At 41.7% G+C, this 18,066-nt stretch overlaps 1 protein-coding gene across 3 annotated transcripts in view; it reads left to right on the forward strand.

Moving 5' to 3' along the window:
* Nucleotides 1–18,066, forward strand: part of NARS2 (asparaginyl-tRNA synthetase 2, mitochondrial) — a 112,777-nt gene that overhangs the window by 48,001 nt on the left and 46,710 nt on the right. For 2 of the 3 annotated variants that reach the window (XM_084894434.1, XM_084894436.1), the window contains exon 6: nt 1,661–1,755. The exons of the other annotated variant lie outside the window; for it this stretch is intronic. In XM_084894434.1, the coding sequence (XP_084750560.1) occupies nt 1,661–1,755 (95 nt within the window). The remainder of the gene's footprint in view (nt 1–1,660; nt 1,756–18,066) is intronic. 3 annotated transcript variants of the gene reach the window in all.

Below are 18,066 nucleotides of genomic sequence, written 5' to 3' on the forward strand. Positions count from 1 at the left end.
CCAATGGTTATGCTGATATGCATGTATACAAGTCCTTTAGTTGCTCTCTAATCCCCCCTCCCCTACTGTTTGTCTCTAGATCAATCTATTCTTGTTCATCAAATTATGTTGATCATTATATCCCACAAATGAGTGAGATCATGTGATATTGATCTTTCTCCGACTATCTTATTTCAGTTACCATAGAGCAATTACTTCGTAAAACAAATGTTTTATAATTTCCTTTTAATATCCTGAAATAAAATGTATTTGTAATATAACTTAATACACACAGTTTTTTTAAAAAAATTAATGTAATGCATTCATTGTAATATAAATGAGAACTAAAGGAAGTAATTCATTAAAAAGTATGAATTTCAGTATGTAAAATAGTATGCATGACATAGGAAGGCATAATGAAGTACTGATGTGTTTGTATCTATTTAAATATAAGTTAGCCTTGGCTAGTGTGGCTCAGGTTTGATTCTGGTAAGGACACATACCTTGGTTGCAGGCTCAGGCCAGGGTGCGTGTGGGAGGCAACCAGTTGATGTGTCTCTCTCACATCGATGTTTCTCTGTCTCTCCCACCCTCTCTTCCACTCTCTCTTAAAGAAAAAAAATCAATGGGAAAATATTCTCAATTGAGGATTAACAACAAAAATAGTATACTTGAAACCTATATAATTTTATTAACCAGTCACCCCAATAAATGTAATAAAAAATAACTGATAAGTATTAGAAAAGGTATATAAAATTTGATACATGTAATATCATTATATTATTATTATTTAAAAAGCAATGATAGGACATTTAAAACCAATATCAAAGTAGGATTGAAAAATAATAGGCAACTACAGAATAAGGGAATGATTTCAATTGGTAATTTTTAAACTAGATTTCTCATTAATGCACATTCATACCTATACATGACATGAAGTCTTTTTAGAACAACCAGTGGGATGGAATAAGATACCTTCATTCCATGTGTTTCTATAATTCTCTTAAAAGGAGTCTTCCATCCTCTATTGTATATTTAAAATTGACTTTGTTATATGTTTATAGTAACTGTACCATTGCAATATAACATTTTCAAATAAATGCACAATTTGAAACACAAAGGTTGGTAAATTAGCTTCTTTCAAAAAAAAATTATGTGTAATAGTCATAACTTGATCCAGAAGCTTTGTTGGTTATACTGTTTAAATTGTGTTTGAACTTTAATTTTTTTACCTTGATTGTTATAAAAGCTTGTTTGCCACTCATTTCAAATGGAATAATGGCCCTACATCCCTTTAAAAATTTAAATCTTAATCATGCATCAAAATTTTAAGAGATTCTATAATTATTCACATTTTAAAATTTTAATTCAGAAAATCTTGCCTTGGTTTGACCCTCAATTAGAAACATTTATTAGAGAGAAGTCTATTTCGTGACAAAAGTACTTTGTCCTTTGGTTATTGTGTTTTGAAAATATGGAGTAAACTTCATTGACTTAAGCATTTGTCAAGCAGACATTTTTTCTGTTAGGTGTGTACTGAGAATGGTCTTTATTTTTATGAGCATGAACTGGCCTCACATTGTTTAATTGTGTTATTATTTTTAGTTGTGGCACATGTGTAAGTGTGAAAATCAGAGCAAAGCATGTAATAGCTTTTTGTGGCTTATGTTTTCATTTGCAGCCTTCAAGCAAAATAAAGGTACCTGAAGAGAACTTTTTTGATGTTCCTGCTTTCTTAACTGTCTCGGGACAACTTCACCTAGAAGTGATGTCAGGGTACAGAATTTTCTTTTCTCTTTTGTTTTAATGGACTACTGATTATGGGTTGGGTGGGAGTGAAATAATGCTTTCTTTCCCAATGTTAAAACCTAAAAATTGAAATTACTCCACTTGGATTCACCAAAAGTACATTTGGAATGACATGACAATACCCAAGTTTCTTACTAAAAAAAAAAAAAAAAAGAAAAGAAAAAAAATCATGTTAGTCTAGACTTTCGTTTTTAGTGAAAAATGTACCACTAGAAATATGAAGTTGATTTTTTAAGATTTTACCAATCTTTTTATTTTTTATTTTATTGAGTTTTTAAAGAGAGGAAGAGAGAGGGATAGAGAGTTAGAAACATCGATGAGAGAGAATCATCGATCAGCTGCCTCCTTCACACCCGCAACCAAGGTCATGCCCTTGACCAGAATCGAACCCGGGACCCTTCAGTCTGCTGACCGACACTCTATCCACTGAGCCACACTGGTTTCGACTTACCAATCTTTAAAAAAAAAAAAAAAAAAAATTGTGAAAATTTAAATGTAATTAATCATATTATGAAAATAAAGTTATAATTCCCACCTCAACCAGGAAATAACCCATTTCGTTAAAAAAAAACAAAAAAAAAAAACAGAGGTACTTGAAGCAAATAGAAAAAAATATTTTTAATAATTAGTTTTAATAATAATCAGGCTTAATAAAGAAATTAACCCACAAAACCATTATGAGAGACATGTGACAAATTAGAAAGTCTTGGAAGGGCAGGTCATATTAATTTTAGCGATTCTCAAATCTCTGGAAAATCACTATACTCTTTCCTTTTCCTTAAAACAGGATTGGACAGAAAGATTTTTAAAGTCCTGTCTAAGTCTTAGATTATATTCTGTGATTCTGTGCCTAATTTCTTAATGCTGATTTAATAAGTACTGGGTTTCTTTTATAGAGATTGAGGCTCAAAAATATCTTGAAGAGCCTGACCATTATGGGTCAGTGGTTGAACATCAACCATTGAACCAGGAGGTCACGGTTCGATGCCAGGTCAGAGCACATGCCTGGTTTTAGGCACAATCTCCAGTAGGGAGCGTGCATGAGGCATCTGGTCAATGATTCTCTCTTATTGATGTTTCTATCCCTCTTTCCTCTCTGAAAACAATAAAAACATTTTTTTTTTTTTTAAATCTCTTGAAGCCCTAGCTGGTTTGGTTCAGTGGATAGAGCATAGGCCTGCAGACTGAAGAAATGGCTCCAGTGAAAACCAGGGAATCTTTATGTGTTTCCCATTGTTCTTAAAATGTACAGTTGGGGAAACTCTGGGGAGGGAGGGCATGTATAAGAGTGGGGGGTGGGGGGGATTGGTAAAGTATGAACACATAATACCTTAATTAAAAAAAAAATTAAAAGAAAAAAGAAGACATATCCAAAAAGTTATTGCTAAGAGTGATGTTAGAGGGTTTTCTGCCTATGTTTTCTTTTAAGAGTTTTTGTGGTTTCAGATCTCACATTTAAGTTTTCATTTTGAGTTTATTTTTGTATGTCTAAGAAACTGGTCCAATTTCATTTTTTTCATGTATCTGTCCAGTTTTCCCAGCATCACTTATAGAAAATACTGTCTTTACGCCGGGACCAGTTTGGCTCATTGGATAGAGCGTCGGCCTGCGGACTGAAAGGTCCCGGGTCGATTCCGGTCAAGGGCATGTACCTTGGTTGCGGGCACATCTCCGGTAGGGGGTGTGCAAGAGGCAGCTGGTCGATGTTTCTCTCTCATCGACATTTCTTTTTTTTTTTTTTTTTTTTTTAATCAATCTTTATTGTTCATATTATTACAAAGGTTCCTCATTTCTTCCCCCCTCCACCAGGTTCCCACCCCACCCTCTGCCCCCTCCCCATCCCCCATTGTCCTCATCCATAGGTGCACAGTTTATGTTCAGTCTCTTCCTCCCTCCCTTTCCCCGATAGTAAATCCCTTTTCAGATAGTAAATCTGTTGCTTAGCATTTTCTCATATCAATAAAACCTCCACATGCCCAATGATACACTCCACACAAAAGACATTTTCAAATAGGTCAACCAGCCTCATCCAGGCCCCACCCAAGGCACTCACAGATCAACACCCCAGCGCTATACTAACTCAACACATCCAGATCTAAGCCTTCATCACTTGATTCAGCAGACCCTCAAGTTCCTGCAAAAGTTTCCAGCCATGTCTGAGAGGCAGCCGTGGGCAGGTACAGGCGAGGAGCGAGCTGTTTCGGGCCTGGATGCTCCGGGCCTGGCCTCTGTTGCTCTGGTTCGTTCCACAACCAGCTGCTCCGGGTCTGGTCACTGCCGCTCCCGACCTAGTTGCTCTAGACTTGGCTGTTGCTGCTACAGGCCTGGCCGCACCCGACCCGGCTGCTCTGGGACCGGTTGCTCCGGTCCCGGCCACTCCGGGCCTGGCCGCTCCCAGCCTGTCAGCCGCTGCTCCGGGCCTGGCCGCTCCCAGCCTGGAAGCTGCTGCTCCGGGCCTGGCCGCTCCCAGCCTGGCAGCCGCTGCTCCTGGCCTGGCCGCACCAGACCCGGCTGCTCCAGGCCTGGCCGCTCCCAGCCTGGCAGCTGCTGCTCCGGGCCTGGCCGCATCAGACCCGGCTGCTCCGGGCCTGGCCGCTCCCAGCCTGGCAGCCGCTGCTCCGGGCCTGGCCACACCAGTCCCGGCTGCTCCGGGCCTGGCCGCTCCCAGCCTGGCAGCTGCTTCTCCAGGCCTGGCCACTCCCAGCCTGGCAGCCGCTGCTCCGGGCCTGGCCGCACCAGACCCGGCTGCTCCGGGCCTGGCCGCTCCCAGCCTGGCAGCCGCTGCTCTGGGCCTGGCCGCTCCCAGCCTGGCAGCCACTGCTCCTGGCCTGGCCGCACCAGACCCGGCTGCTCCGGGCCTGGCCGCTCCCAGTCTGGCAGCTGCTGCTCCGGGCCTGGCCGCTCCCAGCCTGGCAGCCGCTACTCCTGGCCTGGCCGCACCAGACCCGGCTGCTCCAGGCCTGGCCGCTCCCAGCCTGGCAGTCACTGCTCCGGGCCTGGCCGCACCAGACCCGGCTGCTCCGGGCCTGGCCGCTCCCAGCCTGGCAGCTGTTGCTCTGGGCCTGGCCGCTCCCAGCCTGGCAGCCGCTGCTCCTGGCCTGGCCGCACCAGACCCGGCTGCTCCGGGCCTGGCCGCTCCCAGCCTGGCAGTCGCTGCTCCGGGCCTGGCCGCACCAGACCCGGCTGCTCCGGGCCTGGCCGCTCCCAGCCTGGCAGCTGTTGCTCTGGGCCTGGCCGCTCCCAGCCTGGCAGCCGCTGCTCCGGACCTGGCCGCACCAGACCCGGCTGCTCCGGGCCTGGCCGCTCCCAGCCTGGCAGCTGCTGCTCCGGGCCTGGCCGCTCCCAGCCTGGCAGTCGTTGCTCCGGGCCTGGCCGCACCAGACCCGGCTGCTCCGGGCCTGGCCGCTCCCAGCCTGGCAGCTGCTGCTCCGGGCCTGGCCGCACAAGACCCGGCTGCTCCGGGCCTGGCCGCTCCCAGCCTGGCAGTCGCTGCTCCGGGCCTGGCCGCACCAGACCCGGCTGCTCCGGGCCTGGCCGCTCCCAGCCTGGCAGTCGCTGCTCCGGGCCTGGCCGCACCAGACCCGGCTGCTCCGGGCCTGGCCGCTCCCAGCCTGGCAGTCGCTGCTCCGGGCCTGGCCGCACCAGACCCGGCTGCTCCGGGCCTGGCCGCTCCCAGCCTGGCAGTCGCTGCTCCGGGCCTGGCCGCACCAGACCCGGCTGCTCCGGGCCTGGCCGCTCCCAGCCTGGCAGTCGCTGCTCCGGGCCTGGCCGCACCAGACCCGGCTGCTCCGGGCCTGGCCGCTCCCAGCCTGGCAGCTGTTGCTCTGGGCCTGGCCGCTCCCAGCCTGGCAGCCGCTGCTCCGGGCCTGGCCACACCAGACCCGGCTGCTCCGGACCTGGCTGCTCCCAGCCTGGCAGCTGCTGCTCCGGGCCTGGCCGCTCCTAGCCTGGCAGCCGCTGCTCTAGGCCTGGCCACACCAGACCCAGCTGCTCCGGGCCTGGCCGCTCCCAGCCTGGCCGCCGCTGCTCCGGGCCTGGCCGCACCCGACCCGGCTGCTCCGAGCCTGGCCGCTCCCAGCCTGGATGCTCCGTGCTTGGCTACTGCTGTTCTGGGCCTCGCTGCTCCCAACCCGGCTGCTCTGGACCGGGCTTCTCCGGGCCCAGCCACTCCGTGTCTGGGTGTTCCTGGACTGGCCACCCTGGGCTTGGCCGCCTCTGCCTCAGGCCTGGCTGCCACTGCCCCAGGTCTGGCTGCTCCAGTGCTGGCCGTTGATGCTCTTGTTCTGGCTGCTGCTGCTCTGGGGCCTGGCCACTGCTGCTCCGGGCCCAGCTGCCACTGCCTTGTGCCTGGCCACTCTAGGCCTGGTCGCCGCTGTTCCAACATTCTGTCCCTTTTTTCTCTTTTTTTTTTAAAAAAAAACCAAAACGCATTTATGTTGCAATGTTGGCTGGTGCGTTGAGTTCTGACTTAGTCTTTGATTTTTCAAGATTTTCTTTGTATTCTTTCTTAAGTAATTTTACTATCATTTGCTCTCACTTGATTTCTTCACATTGAGAACTTCTTTGGTTTCTTCCTCCTTGTCCTGGGAGCTCAGCAGGTTGGCCTGTGGCACCCCTTTGTTCTCCGCGGGCTCCCACGCTGCTCCAGCCTGTTGCCGGGGTCGGCGCCGCCCAGGAAGCAGCCCCCGTCCTTGGCTCCGTTGCCAGCGCTCAGCAGTCGAAGGCTCAGGGGCACCCCCCCCACTGGGGGCCCCGTCACCCGGCTCCTTGCTGGCGCCCGGCTGGCCGGTGTCCGGCAGTGGCTCCTGCTCCTCGTGGCGTTCCTCCAGTCTGGAGCTTTCTTTCTCCCTCCCACTAGGGGAGTCCAGGATCAGAGTCAACAGACTGTCCTCTGCGCACAGTGTGCGCGACTCCGGGGGCTCGGCCTTTCGCCGCGCTCCCAGGACTCCACCTCACAGCTCCGTCTCCCCCTGCCCGAGCCTGGGTCCCCAGGGACTGGCCCAGACCTGGAGTTCTGGGCGGTCTGGACTGAGGCTCAGAGCTGCCGCCGGAGGCTTTGTTTCTTCCGGCTAGGGTAATCCAGCATCAGAGTCAACATTCAGTCCTCTGCGCGCCATGTGCGCGCGACTCCGGGGGCCCCGCATTTCGCTGTCCCCCGGGATTGTCTCCCCCTGCCGGAGCCTGGGTCCCCAGGGTCTGGCACATAACTTGGGGCTCAGCGCTGCCGGTTCGGGGGTTCAGCCCAGGCTGGGGGTTCTATTTCCTTCCTGCTAGGGAACGCCAGGCAGCACCCAGCCCTCTCCTCCTCTCCGGCTGCGACCTCTCCGCGCGCGCGTGCGTGCGAGCGCACAGCATGTCTCCGTACCTTAGGCTTTTTTTCAGCTCCTCTGATTTTCTTTCTGGTTTTCTCCCTCCTTCCTATTGTAGAGTTTTCAGTCAGTCGACTACCTGTAGCTCTGGGCAATGTCCACTCTACATTTTAGTTGTATTCCCTTGAAATTGTTGTGAGCTGCTGCGGCTAGGTGTATACCCGAGCAGCCATCTTGGATCCTCTCTCTCATCGACATTTCTAACTCTCTGTTCCTCTCAATTCCTCTCTGTGTAAAATCAATAAAATGTATTTAAAATTTAAAAAAAAAAAAAGAAAGAAAATACTGTCTTTACTTCATATTTATCCTTGCCTCCAATAATTAACCATTTTCTTATTCCTGCCAAAGTATAGTTTTAAAATATAAAATAGGACTTATCTATAATAATAAAAGCATAATAAGCTAATTAAACCAGACATCCTTCCAGACGAAGCTGAGGTTGTGAGGCAAGCCCGGGTCCCGGGTGCCAGAGGGAAGCGGTGCTGGCAGCCGGGAGAAAGAAGGCCTACTCTTGCATGAATTTCGTGCATCGGGCCTCTAGTATAAATACAAAGTTACAATGTATCAAATATTTTATTCAATTAATTAATTACTGAGGGAAAAAGTAAAATATTAAAGCTAGTTCAAAGAGCATTTGAAGAGTTGTGTATTCATAAATAATTTAATAAAAGAATTTTAAAAATAAGATTGCCTGGTTAGTTACAAATTGGCTAATATTTCACAGACCAATAAGCCCTGACCTTTGGAAGTTTGTCTTATACCTGACAGAAATTATATACAATTTTACTGGACAAAATCTATAAGTTAGCATAACTTTAGTTAATCTGGATATTTAATTCAATCTGCTACTGTTATGGCATAATGACTGGAATGACCGGTTGACCAATCACTATGATGCACACTGACCACCAGGGGGCAGACGCTCAATGCAGGAGCTGCCCCCTGGTTGTCAGTGTGCTCCCAGAGCCAACCTCTTGCGGCCCCATTTCTCCCCCCACAGTCCCTCCTCCCTGCCAGCTGGGCCCTAATAGGCCCCAATCGCCGGCCAGGCTGAGGGACCCCATCTGTGCACGAATTTGTGCACCAGGCCTCTAGTAGTAAATAAAATAATTGAGCAAAGTACCTTCCCCTAAGTAATTAAATGATCTCTGAGTGCATCTGTGTCCCGTTGAGAGGACATTCTGTGCACCTTTTTGCCCTATGCCCAAGTTTTGGATAACCTTTCTTAACAGCCTTTCAGTATTCATTTGTTTTATCTATCAAGTTAGAGGCAAAGTAACTTCCCCTCAAAAGTGTCATATACATGGAAGGTGTACATTTATAAACATTGGTTTCTCTATTATGATATCACTAGTGGATTAAATATGTCCCCTCTTTCCCAGTAAAGTGTAGTGAACCACAGAACACAGTGTACAGTGAAACTTGACGGAATATTAAATTGGCAGAATGAGGTTTTTTAATGTATTACGAAGTATTTCTAATAATGTCAGTCAAATGTTCCTAGTTTAATATGCATAGTTCTAGGACTATTAATATACAGTACATCATGTCTCAGATTAATCCATGATTTAGTCTCCAATAAGAAATTGTTAGTTTTCTTTCCCTCAACTTTGTTTTTAAATTTTATTTAACAGACTTTTAAAATGGAATAAATTATTGTTAAATTTAGAAGGTTAACATTTTCCAAAAGGATATCTATGTGAGTTTGGTGGGTTTATGGCTCCATTTTAAAGGTTAATTTTGTTTTTAAATAACAATTTCTATTTTTGAGCAATTTTTAAATATAGGAAAGTTGCAAAGATAGTGCAGACTTTTTTTATACTTCTCGCCCAGTTTCCCCCATTGGTAACATCTTAAATTACAATGGTGCTTTGACAAACTGAGAACCAGTGTTAGTACATTACTATTAACTAATCTGTAATTCACCAGTTTCCCATCAATGTCTTTTTTCATTTCCAGGATCCAATTCAGGGTCCCACATTACATTTAGTTGTCATGTTTTCCCCCTCCTAGTTTGAAACAGCTTCTAAGTCTTTTCTTGTTTTTCACGACTTGCTCAACAAAGAAACTCAAAATTAAAACTGGATATATGAATCCTCGCAGTAAACTAAGGGTTAATAATGGTTCAATCAAATAACGATCTATTGCACAGCCATTAAAACTGATGATAAAACTACATCATGTTGTTCAAAGAAGCACACAAAAAAAAGTGGTTAAGAAAAAGAAAGTAGAATGTAATTTCAGTTTTTTACAATATGTGTGTATAAGTAGAAAAAAGTCTAGAAAAATCAGCATATTTCAACTTGTAAGCAATGGCTAACTCTACTAATTTTTATTTTCTTTCTTAAACTTGTCTTTCAGATATGAAAAACTAGTGTTTATTACTTTTATAATGAGAAAAAAGTACTTCCATTTGGGGCAGGAGGTGTGGAATCAGTTCAGACATTGAGTTTCTTTCATTCCAGGTTGATTAACTGCTTGCTTTGTGCTTGATGTGAGCAATTCTTAACTCATCCCCTTGGGTTATCTCATCTGATAACCCAGATGTAAGCTCAGAAGCCAAACAATACTCATACTCAGAATGCCCATCCTTTCCATGCTGTGGTCAGAAAGTCAGCATAGGAACCTGAGTCAAACTGAGGTACCCTTGTAACTGGGTGTGAAACTGTCTTCCTGTCCCATCTGACTTTTTCATCCTTCACCCACTTGATATTTATATGTTTATCTGAACTTTGTTAATTTATACTTATTAATTTTCAAAATCTTTTTGACTGTGGCTATTTTACCCATGCCATGCATTTTCATGTTTGTGTTTCCAATGTTACTCCCTATAACATTAGACACATTTTTCCCTAACTCATTCCTCAAGGCTCAGCTGAAATACTACCTGCTTCTTGACTTCTTCCTTTTTTTCCCTCTCAATAGAAATTATTTTTCTCTTTTTCTGTTCTCTTAAAGTACTTACCTACTTCCTGTCCTAAAGGAAAAAGAGTTCCTCTTGTTTTTAACAGTTAACCAGTTTGTAGTTCTTTTCATATATGTCTGTCACAGATTAAAAATATTCTAAATAGCTATATCTGTTAAGAATAGATATTCAGTAAAGTCATTAAATTGATTTGTAAAGCACAAATTATTATTATTCAAAATTTTGCTTTTCCTTTTCTACTCTAACGTTGAGCCAACAACAGGAATAACTCCTTTTGCTCTATTTTTTAGAAATGATATCACCAGGAAATTTTGAGATCTTTAATTATCTTCATGTTTCCTGAATGTGGGTGAATGCAGATGGTTCTTTATGCTGTTTTCTTGAAGATGAGACCTTGAAAACACAGAGATTTCTTTTAGTGTATTGTTTATGTTAAAATTTAACCCTTTTTAGATAGAAATATGAATTAATAGACTGCTGGTATGACTCAGGAACTTTATTCATTATCACATTACCAACTTCATTAATTATATGATATAGGCAGGCAAATTGAATAGCAAGTGCAGAGACTTTTTAGTAAGAATATTTAGGTTACTTGGTATACAATACAGAGAATGTGAATGTTTTGATTAAACAAGCGTTGGGTATTGCCAAGTGAATCTGCTGGAAACAGATAGGTACAGAAGGTTATAAGGATAGATCAAGGAATCTATGCTTTGGTCAGGAGCAAAGTGAGGAAGTAGTAGTAAAGAGTGATGATGAAAAAAGTGGTGAAGTTAAAGAATTAGAGGTCTTAATGAGGAATGAGATTGTTGGCATGAAAGCTCTAAAAACCTAGACGAATAGAAGGTGATGGTAAAGAATACTGTTGTGAAGATCATGTGGCTAACATGGAATCTCTGCTCAGCTCCCACCTGTCTTTTCTAATTGGCTATTGTATAAACACCTCACCATGTTCAAAACTAAATTCATCATCATGGTCTCTAAATCTGTTTATATTCCTTCTGAATTCCCTAACTAGGAAATGCACTACCATCCTTTTGTCAAAGCAGCTATGTGGATATCATTCCAAATTCTTTTTACACACCCTTGGCATTTCTTCAGTCATTTGCTTCCTCTCCCCTTTGCTTCAGTTCTCCAAAACTGCTTAAAATATCCTAATCACATCATCCTGTTTCACGTTTTTGTGGTCTTTTGCATGTGTTGTTGTTTTTTACTAGAACACCTTTCCCGTACCTTTGTCTGGCTAACCTCTGCCCATCAATCTTAACTCACCTTAAAAATGACCCCACCCAGAATCCACTCCAGCAGCAAATCTTTCTTGTTAAATGCCCTTGTTCTATATGTCCAGGTTGCTTTATCTATTTTGTAGCTATTTTATATCTATTTTGGAATCACTGATTTTTTTTTCTTTCCATAGCGTAGATTCTCAGCTTTTGAATTTAAGGAATTTTATTTAATTTTGTAAATCTGTTACTTAATACAGAATAAATACTTAAACACCTAGAAATGGGTTTCTATCAATTTATAAAAAATATTGACATTATCTGAGGGTTTTGGAGTGGAATTTTTTTGGTTTTGGTTTTTTGCTTATCTTTCCATTAGCCTATAAATTCCTCAAACTGTATTTTGTTCCTCTTTGTCCTAGTTTCAACTACTACCACATGGCTGATTCAGAACTCAGAAATCAATCTTAATTATTTGTTGAGACCCAACCATGTACCAAACACTAGATTAGGTGCTGGCATATAGAGATAAACAAGACAGATAAGATTCCAAACTTCATGACTCTAATGAGCAAAGTAAGCAGTAAATAAGAAATTAGAAGTATGTATTAGTTATTATAAAAAAAAAAAAAAAGAAAGAAAGAAAGAAAGAAAGAAAGAAAGAAAGAAAGAAAGAAAGAAAGAAAAGAAAAAAAGAAAAAGAAAAAAGAAAGAAAACGGCTCTCCTGAGGGAAAGAAGAGCAATGGCAAGGGGATTTCACCTTGTCTAGGTTGAATTGAATTTAGAGGTAACTTTATCAGTAGAATGGTTACATGAGAGTGCATTTTAAAATGTCATTCATATTTAATGACCACTGGCTGTTAATATTTGGTTCTATTCTTGGAATAATAGAAACCAAGTTAGTAATTTTTTTCTCTCCATTGTTATAGAGCAAGCATGTCAAACGTGGGCCACATGCCTTGGTTATTTGGCCTCTGTTAGCCTTTGAGTTTGGCATGTTTGTTATAGATCATTTTGTAGTGTATAATCTTTTAGTTATCCCAGTATGTTATCTTTATTTATTTGGCTATGAGATGTCTTTTGGTACTTTCATGTTGTGTTTGATATGTTATCCTTGAATGAATTATATCTAGCCAAATTATCATAAGTCAGAAACCTCTCTAGTTTCTCTGTCCTGTTCCTTTGTCCACTTCTAAATACTTAGAATATTTTATTGGATGTTATATGAAACAGTTGTCAGTTTATATTCTGTCTGAAAACAGCCAGGATAAGAGGGATCTGGATGTCATGGCTAAAATAAATAGGTAAAGAAACTGAATATGTTTAGCATAGAGAAGACAAAGGGGAGACATGATTTGATGGTTCAAATCTTTGTGGTGGGCTTCTGTGAGAGCCCTGTGTGAAAATGGGTAAATGATTTTTTAAGAATAACTTTATTGAGCTCTAACTCACATACCATAAAATTCACCCTTTAAAAATGTACAATTCAGTAATATTTACTATAGACAAAAAGTTGTGCAACCATCACCACTATCTAATTCAAAAAGAAATTCCTACCCATTAGCAGTCACTTCCCATCCCCCTCCCTCCCCAGAAACAGTGGGAGTGGGGTCCAGCAGTGTGTCATAGCAAACCTACCAGGGATGCTGCTGCAGACCACTGCTTAAGAGAAATACCTCCTATTCTCTGGTTGGTGGGGACATCTGACTTCCAGCCATTCTGGCAGGAGCTAGGGGAGCATTGTCAGTTAGGTAAGCAAACTCCCCATGAATCTCCATTTCCCCCATCCCCAGCCTTACCAAGATTCTGCTACAGCATACTTTGTAATTCAAATAGTGGCTTCCAGGCTTTGACACATTGGTCATTACTCAGCCATCTGTTTTCTCAGTCATCTCCAAAGATTTCTCGAGATCTCTTGTCCACTGAAAGCCTCTTTCCTATTTCTTTTAATTTTATTATTATTTTAAGACTAGAGGCCTGGTGCACAGGATTCATGCACTGGTGGGGGGCGTGGCCTATGGGGGGATCAGCCCTCTGTGGGCGCACCACTCATCCTGGTCAGCCAAGCGCCTGTGGACCCGCCATCTTAGTGTCTGCACTGTGGGTGCACACTGACCACCAGGGAGTATCTCCTGTGTTGAATATCTGCCCCCTGGTGGTCACTGTGCATCATAGCAACTGGTTGACCAGTCATTCACTATTAGGTTTCTGGGCTTTTATTATATAGGATTATTTCAAGAAGGAATGAATATAAATATCTGTGCTTAATTTACTATTTTAACTAACTTGAGTGATATTAATTTACTTTAATTGCTAGTTAGGTTATACATTGTTTGCATGGTGATTTAGTGTCTTTGTCTAATTTAATGTCTAATGTTTCTAACTCTACAGTATATGCATTCTACCTTAGAAATTTAAACATGGGGTTCTCTACCCATTTCTAGCATTGCATTCCTTGGTGAGGGAGATGACTCCCCCACCCCCACCCCCCCACTTTAAGTGTGTGGGAAAATAGCCTTACCCTTCTATTATCTATATAGTAAGTTGCTGAGTTCTGGCTAAGCAAACAATATCTGAAGGATTGACTGTCTTTGGAATAAGCAAGTTTGACTTAAAGTTTTTTTAAATTCCCAATTAATCCTTTGAGTAGTGATACAAATAGAATTCATTTTGCATGAAATGCAATGCCTGTTGGCATTGTCTAAAAGCAAATGCAGGTTACTATAGTGAGACATCAAATTAATCCTTAGTAATTTGACCAATATGGATAGTAATTGAAGCTACAATAAGCAAAACTGATGTGTTTTTTTTTATTTCAGTTACTGTCTAACCTTATCCAAATCTATTTTAGTCTGGTGGTTTTAATTACTTTTTTTTTAAATGGGGAGTCTGAATTTGTTACATGTTTTCAGAATTTTGGTTGTGTTCGGAACAAAGAGAATTTATGTCATTTTGGCTGTTGTTGTTTTCCCCTAGCTTGTTTTCTTCTTCTTCCTAAAAATAGGTATGGTGCTTATTAATTCAGCAACAATTTTAGTGTTCATCTGTATGGTATGTGACTGTGTTGGACACCAAGGAGGATGTTAAAATATGGAAAGCCCCATCTATTGATATATAAAAGTTCACCAGTGCTGTTACAGAGTTAAGTAGCTACTAGGATAAAGTTATCCCTGCCAGAAGTACTGAATTTGTCCAAGTGAATGGTTCTGTTAAATTGAAGGAAATATAGTCAGAGAGACATAAATTGGAATTCTACACTAGTTTTAAAAGCATAATGTCTGAGCCTCCACTTCCTAACTATAAATTATGCTTTTAAATTATAATGGCCACTTGCAGAGCTGTTGTAAACATTAGAAACTATGTAAAGCCCAGTGTTTATCACAGTTTCACATGAAATAGTAAGCCCTATGGTGATGGTATCGATTACAACTGGGACCTGGAGAGCCCAAGGTGACTATAAAGGACTAGCTAAAGAAAGAAGGCAAGGTGGTATACCCAGGAAGAACAGCTGACAGTAATCAAGTTGTTTTACAGCAATAGCAGACCTATGGTTTACCCAAAGCAGAGAATTGGGACAAATAGTGAGTCTGCTAGGATTCAGGACTCACAAAATAGGTGAGAACTTAAAATTAAACCTGGAACAAAGGAAGGGATTGGGATACAGAAATAAAATACCTGTCAGAATGTAAAGATTAAATCAGAAATAAACGATGAGAGCAGATTAGACATTAATCTGCTCAGAGCTGTGGTTAATTATGTTGACAATGAGGTATCTATGCTATTTTATATACCCACCAACAATAGATGAGAGTTCCATTTGCTCCACATATTTGACAAAAATTAGTGTTATCAGGTATTTTTTTAGTTATTCTGGTAAGTACATGATAGCTCATTATGGTTTTAATTTGCATTTCTGTGAAGACTAATGTTGTTAAACTTTTTTTCTTGTGCATATTGGCCATTCTTAGATTTTTTATGAACTATCTTTTCAATTTGTTTACCTATAGGCTATTTATCTTACTATTACTGAGTTTTAAGAGCTCTTTCTATTTTCTGGATACTAACCCTTTATCAGATATATGTGTTATAAATATTTTCTCCCAGTGCTGACTTTCTTTTCCATCTCTTCAGTGCTCTTTTGAAGACTAGAGTTTTTAACTTTGTTAGCATATACTTTATCCATTGTTTTCTTATGTGATTTTGTGATCTTTGTGTCCTATTCAAAAGATTGCAAAATTATTCTTCTAATTTTTCCTAACAGTGTTATATTTGTAGCTTGTACATTTAGGCCTATTATCTCCCCTACTAGTCAATAAGCTCCTTAAAGTTAAAACTATGCCTGATTTATTTCTGTCTATATTTTCCATAGTGGTTGTGGTTTTAATAAATATTTGGTGAATGAAGAAATAAAATATGCCTTCATGGTTGATAGTGACAATCCTACTTAATAAAGAGGTAACATGCAAATTGACCATCACTCCAACACACAAGATGACTGCCCCCATGTGATCAAAGATAGCCGCCCCCATGTGGACAGAAGATGGCTGCCAGAAGATGGCCAGTAGGGTAGGGCAGTTAGGGGCAATCAGGCAGGCAGGCAAGTGATTGGGAGCCAGCAGTCATGGATTGTGAGAGGGATCCCAGATTGGAGATGGTGCAGGCTGGTCTGAGGGACACACACACACACACGTACACACACACACACACACACACACACACACACACCTGTGCACTACTTTCGTGCACCGGGCTTCTAGTTGTAAGATAAGGACAGATAGCTGCTCTCTCTATTTCTTCTTGACTGCTATGATCTACAGGGTTGAATCACTTCTGTGCTGTTGACTTATTTCATCTATCTATTCCAGTTAAGAGAAAAATCTCCATAGAAAATGGCATTAACAAACTTGGAGTAATATTATATTAGGTCTATTTAGATATTTTAAAGTACCCTTATATATGAAAGTAAAATTTAATTTTACATTCCATTTTGTTGCTATGAATTCCTCTCTTTGCATGAATTTAAAAAATTTAGTTTCTTTAAACAAAAATCAGAATTTAATAAATTCACCTGTAATCTGTGTGCATGCATTATAGAAATCACTGAAGCACTGCTGTGTATTTTACTTTACTAAAATAAATTTTTGTTTTCTTTTACATAAAATAAAAGGAAATTTCATATTTCCTCTCTCAAAGAAATTGCTAATAAAGAAATTCAGCCACGGTTTTTATTTTTATTTTTTTCACCAGTAGGAATTGGTAACAAATAAGCTTAGTCACATATATTGGTTGATATTTGCATTATTTTTATTTCTTTTGATATATTTTATACCCCTACACTGAAAAACTGAAACCAGTGTTTTGCCATTTAAAACAGATACATAAGACAGATAAATAGATGTGTGTCACATAAATCTCTATAATTTAGAGAATATGCAAAACATGGGCCAGCCTTATTTCACATTTAAGAGGCAGATTTAGTATATAAATTATGATAGAGATTGTGAGATAAATATTAAAACCTAAAGGATTTTGTATCTGGAACATAATTTAGTGACTTTTACTTGGTTTCTTCACCTGGGTCGTTATTCTGTGCTTCTTCCTAATTCTGCTTCAGGGCAGTATAGCATGAGGTTCAATGAGAACATTTGAACTCTAATCAGACAGCACTTTAGGGACTACTGTATAAAGGGTTATCTCGAAATTTTTCATGCGTGCCCCTTATAGCCAAAATATATGTTCGATTTGTGAATAGTAGTATTTCATATATAGCTGTTGAGGCTTTTGTGTAACTTGGCAATTTGAGGATAACTGCTCAAATAGTTCAATCCAGAATTTTTCTACCTGTTGTGTAAATCATTCCATGATCCATGTCTTGAAGAATATTTGTTTTAGTGTCTGTATAACTCTGTTTCTTTGTGGCCTGTAGAGGCATATTTATAAGTGAAGGCGTTTCAAATGATGGAGGCACTTAATCATGTATCTGTTTTGCATGTTCCTTCTCAGGGAACCAGGATCATTGGGGAACAGTTGGTTCATCCTCATAGAACATGATGAATAAGATGGCTTATAGTTTGCCCAGGGATGAGTTAAGAGCCCAGAAAAGCCTGATTCTGAGAGTCATGCATACATATTGTTGGAAAGTTAACAAAAGCTGGAAACATGTTTTACTTTTAAATTGTTGGGTTGTGCGTCAATGCCTTTCAGAAAGAGAGCTGTGTCTTATGCCTGCAAGCATGAAGAAGTGGAGCATTTGTTTGATAAAGCAGCAGATGTAAGAGGGAAGGAGAGCCACAGAGGCCCCGCGTGGCAGAGCAATAGCTGTGGGGGAAATGCAATGTGTATGACGAGGCACTGGAAAAATTCAGAAGCTGTACCCATCAGCTCTGTCCTCCATTGATCTGAACTTCATGTCCTTTATGTCCCGTTGTCTGAACACACATTATTTTCAGTTGATGTCTTCTGTACTTACTGAGATTTCTACCATATACTTCGGTGCTGTGCAGTAGAACTTTCTGCAGTGATGGCAGTGTTCTGTGTCCATGCTGTTCACTATGGTAGCCAGTAGCTGCAAGTGGCTATTGAGCACTTGCAATGGGACTAGTGTGACTGAGGAACTGAATTTTTACTAATTGTATTTAACTTCAATTGGTATGCGTTTAAATAGCCCCATGTGGCTGGTAGCTACCTTACTGGACAGTGCAGATTTAGGTGGCCTCTGCCCAGATTGTAAAGCACTGCAGTCCCCATGTCAAATGC

This window comes from Pipistrellus hanaki, assembly GCF_964339955.1.
Source record: "Pipistrellus hanaki genome assembly, chromosome: 9".
In the NCBI taxonomy this organism is placed as follows: Eukaryota; Metazoa; Chordata; class Mammalia; order Chiroptera; family Vespertilionidae; genus Pipistrellus; species Pipistrellus hanaki.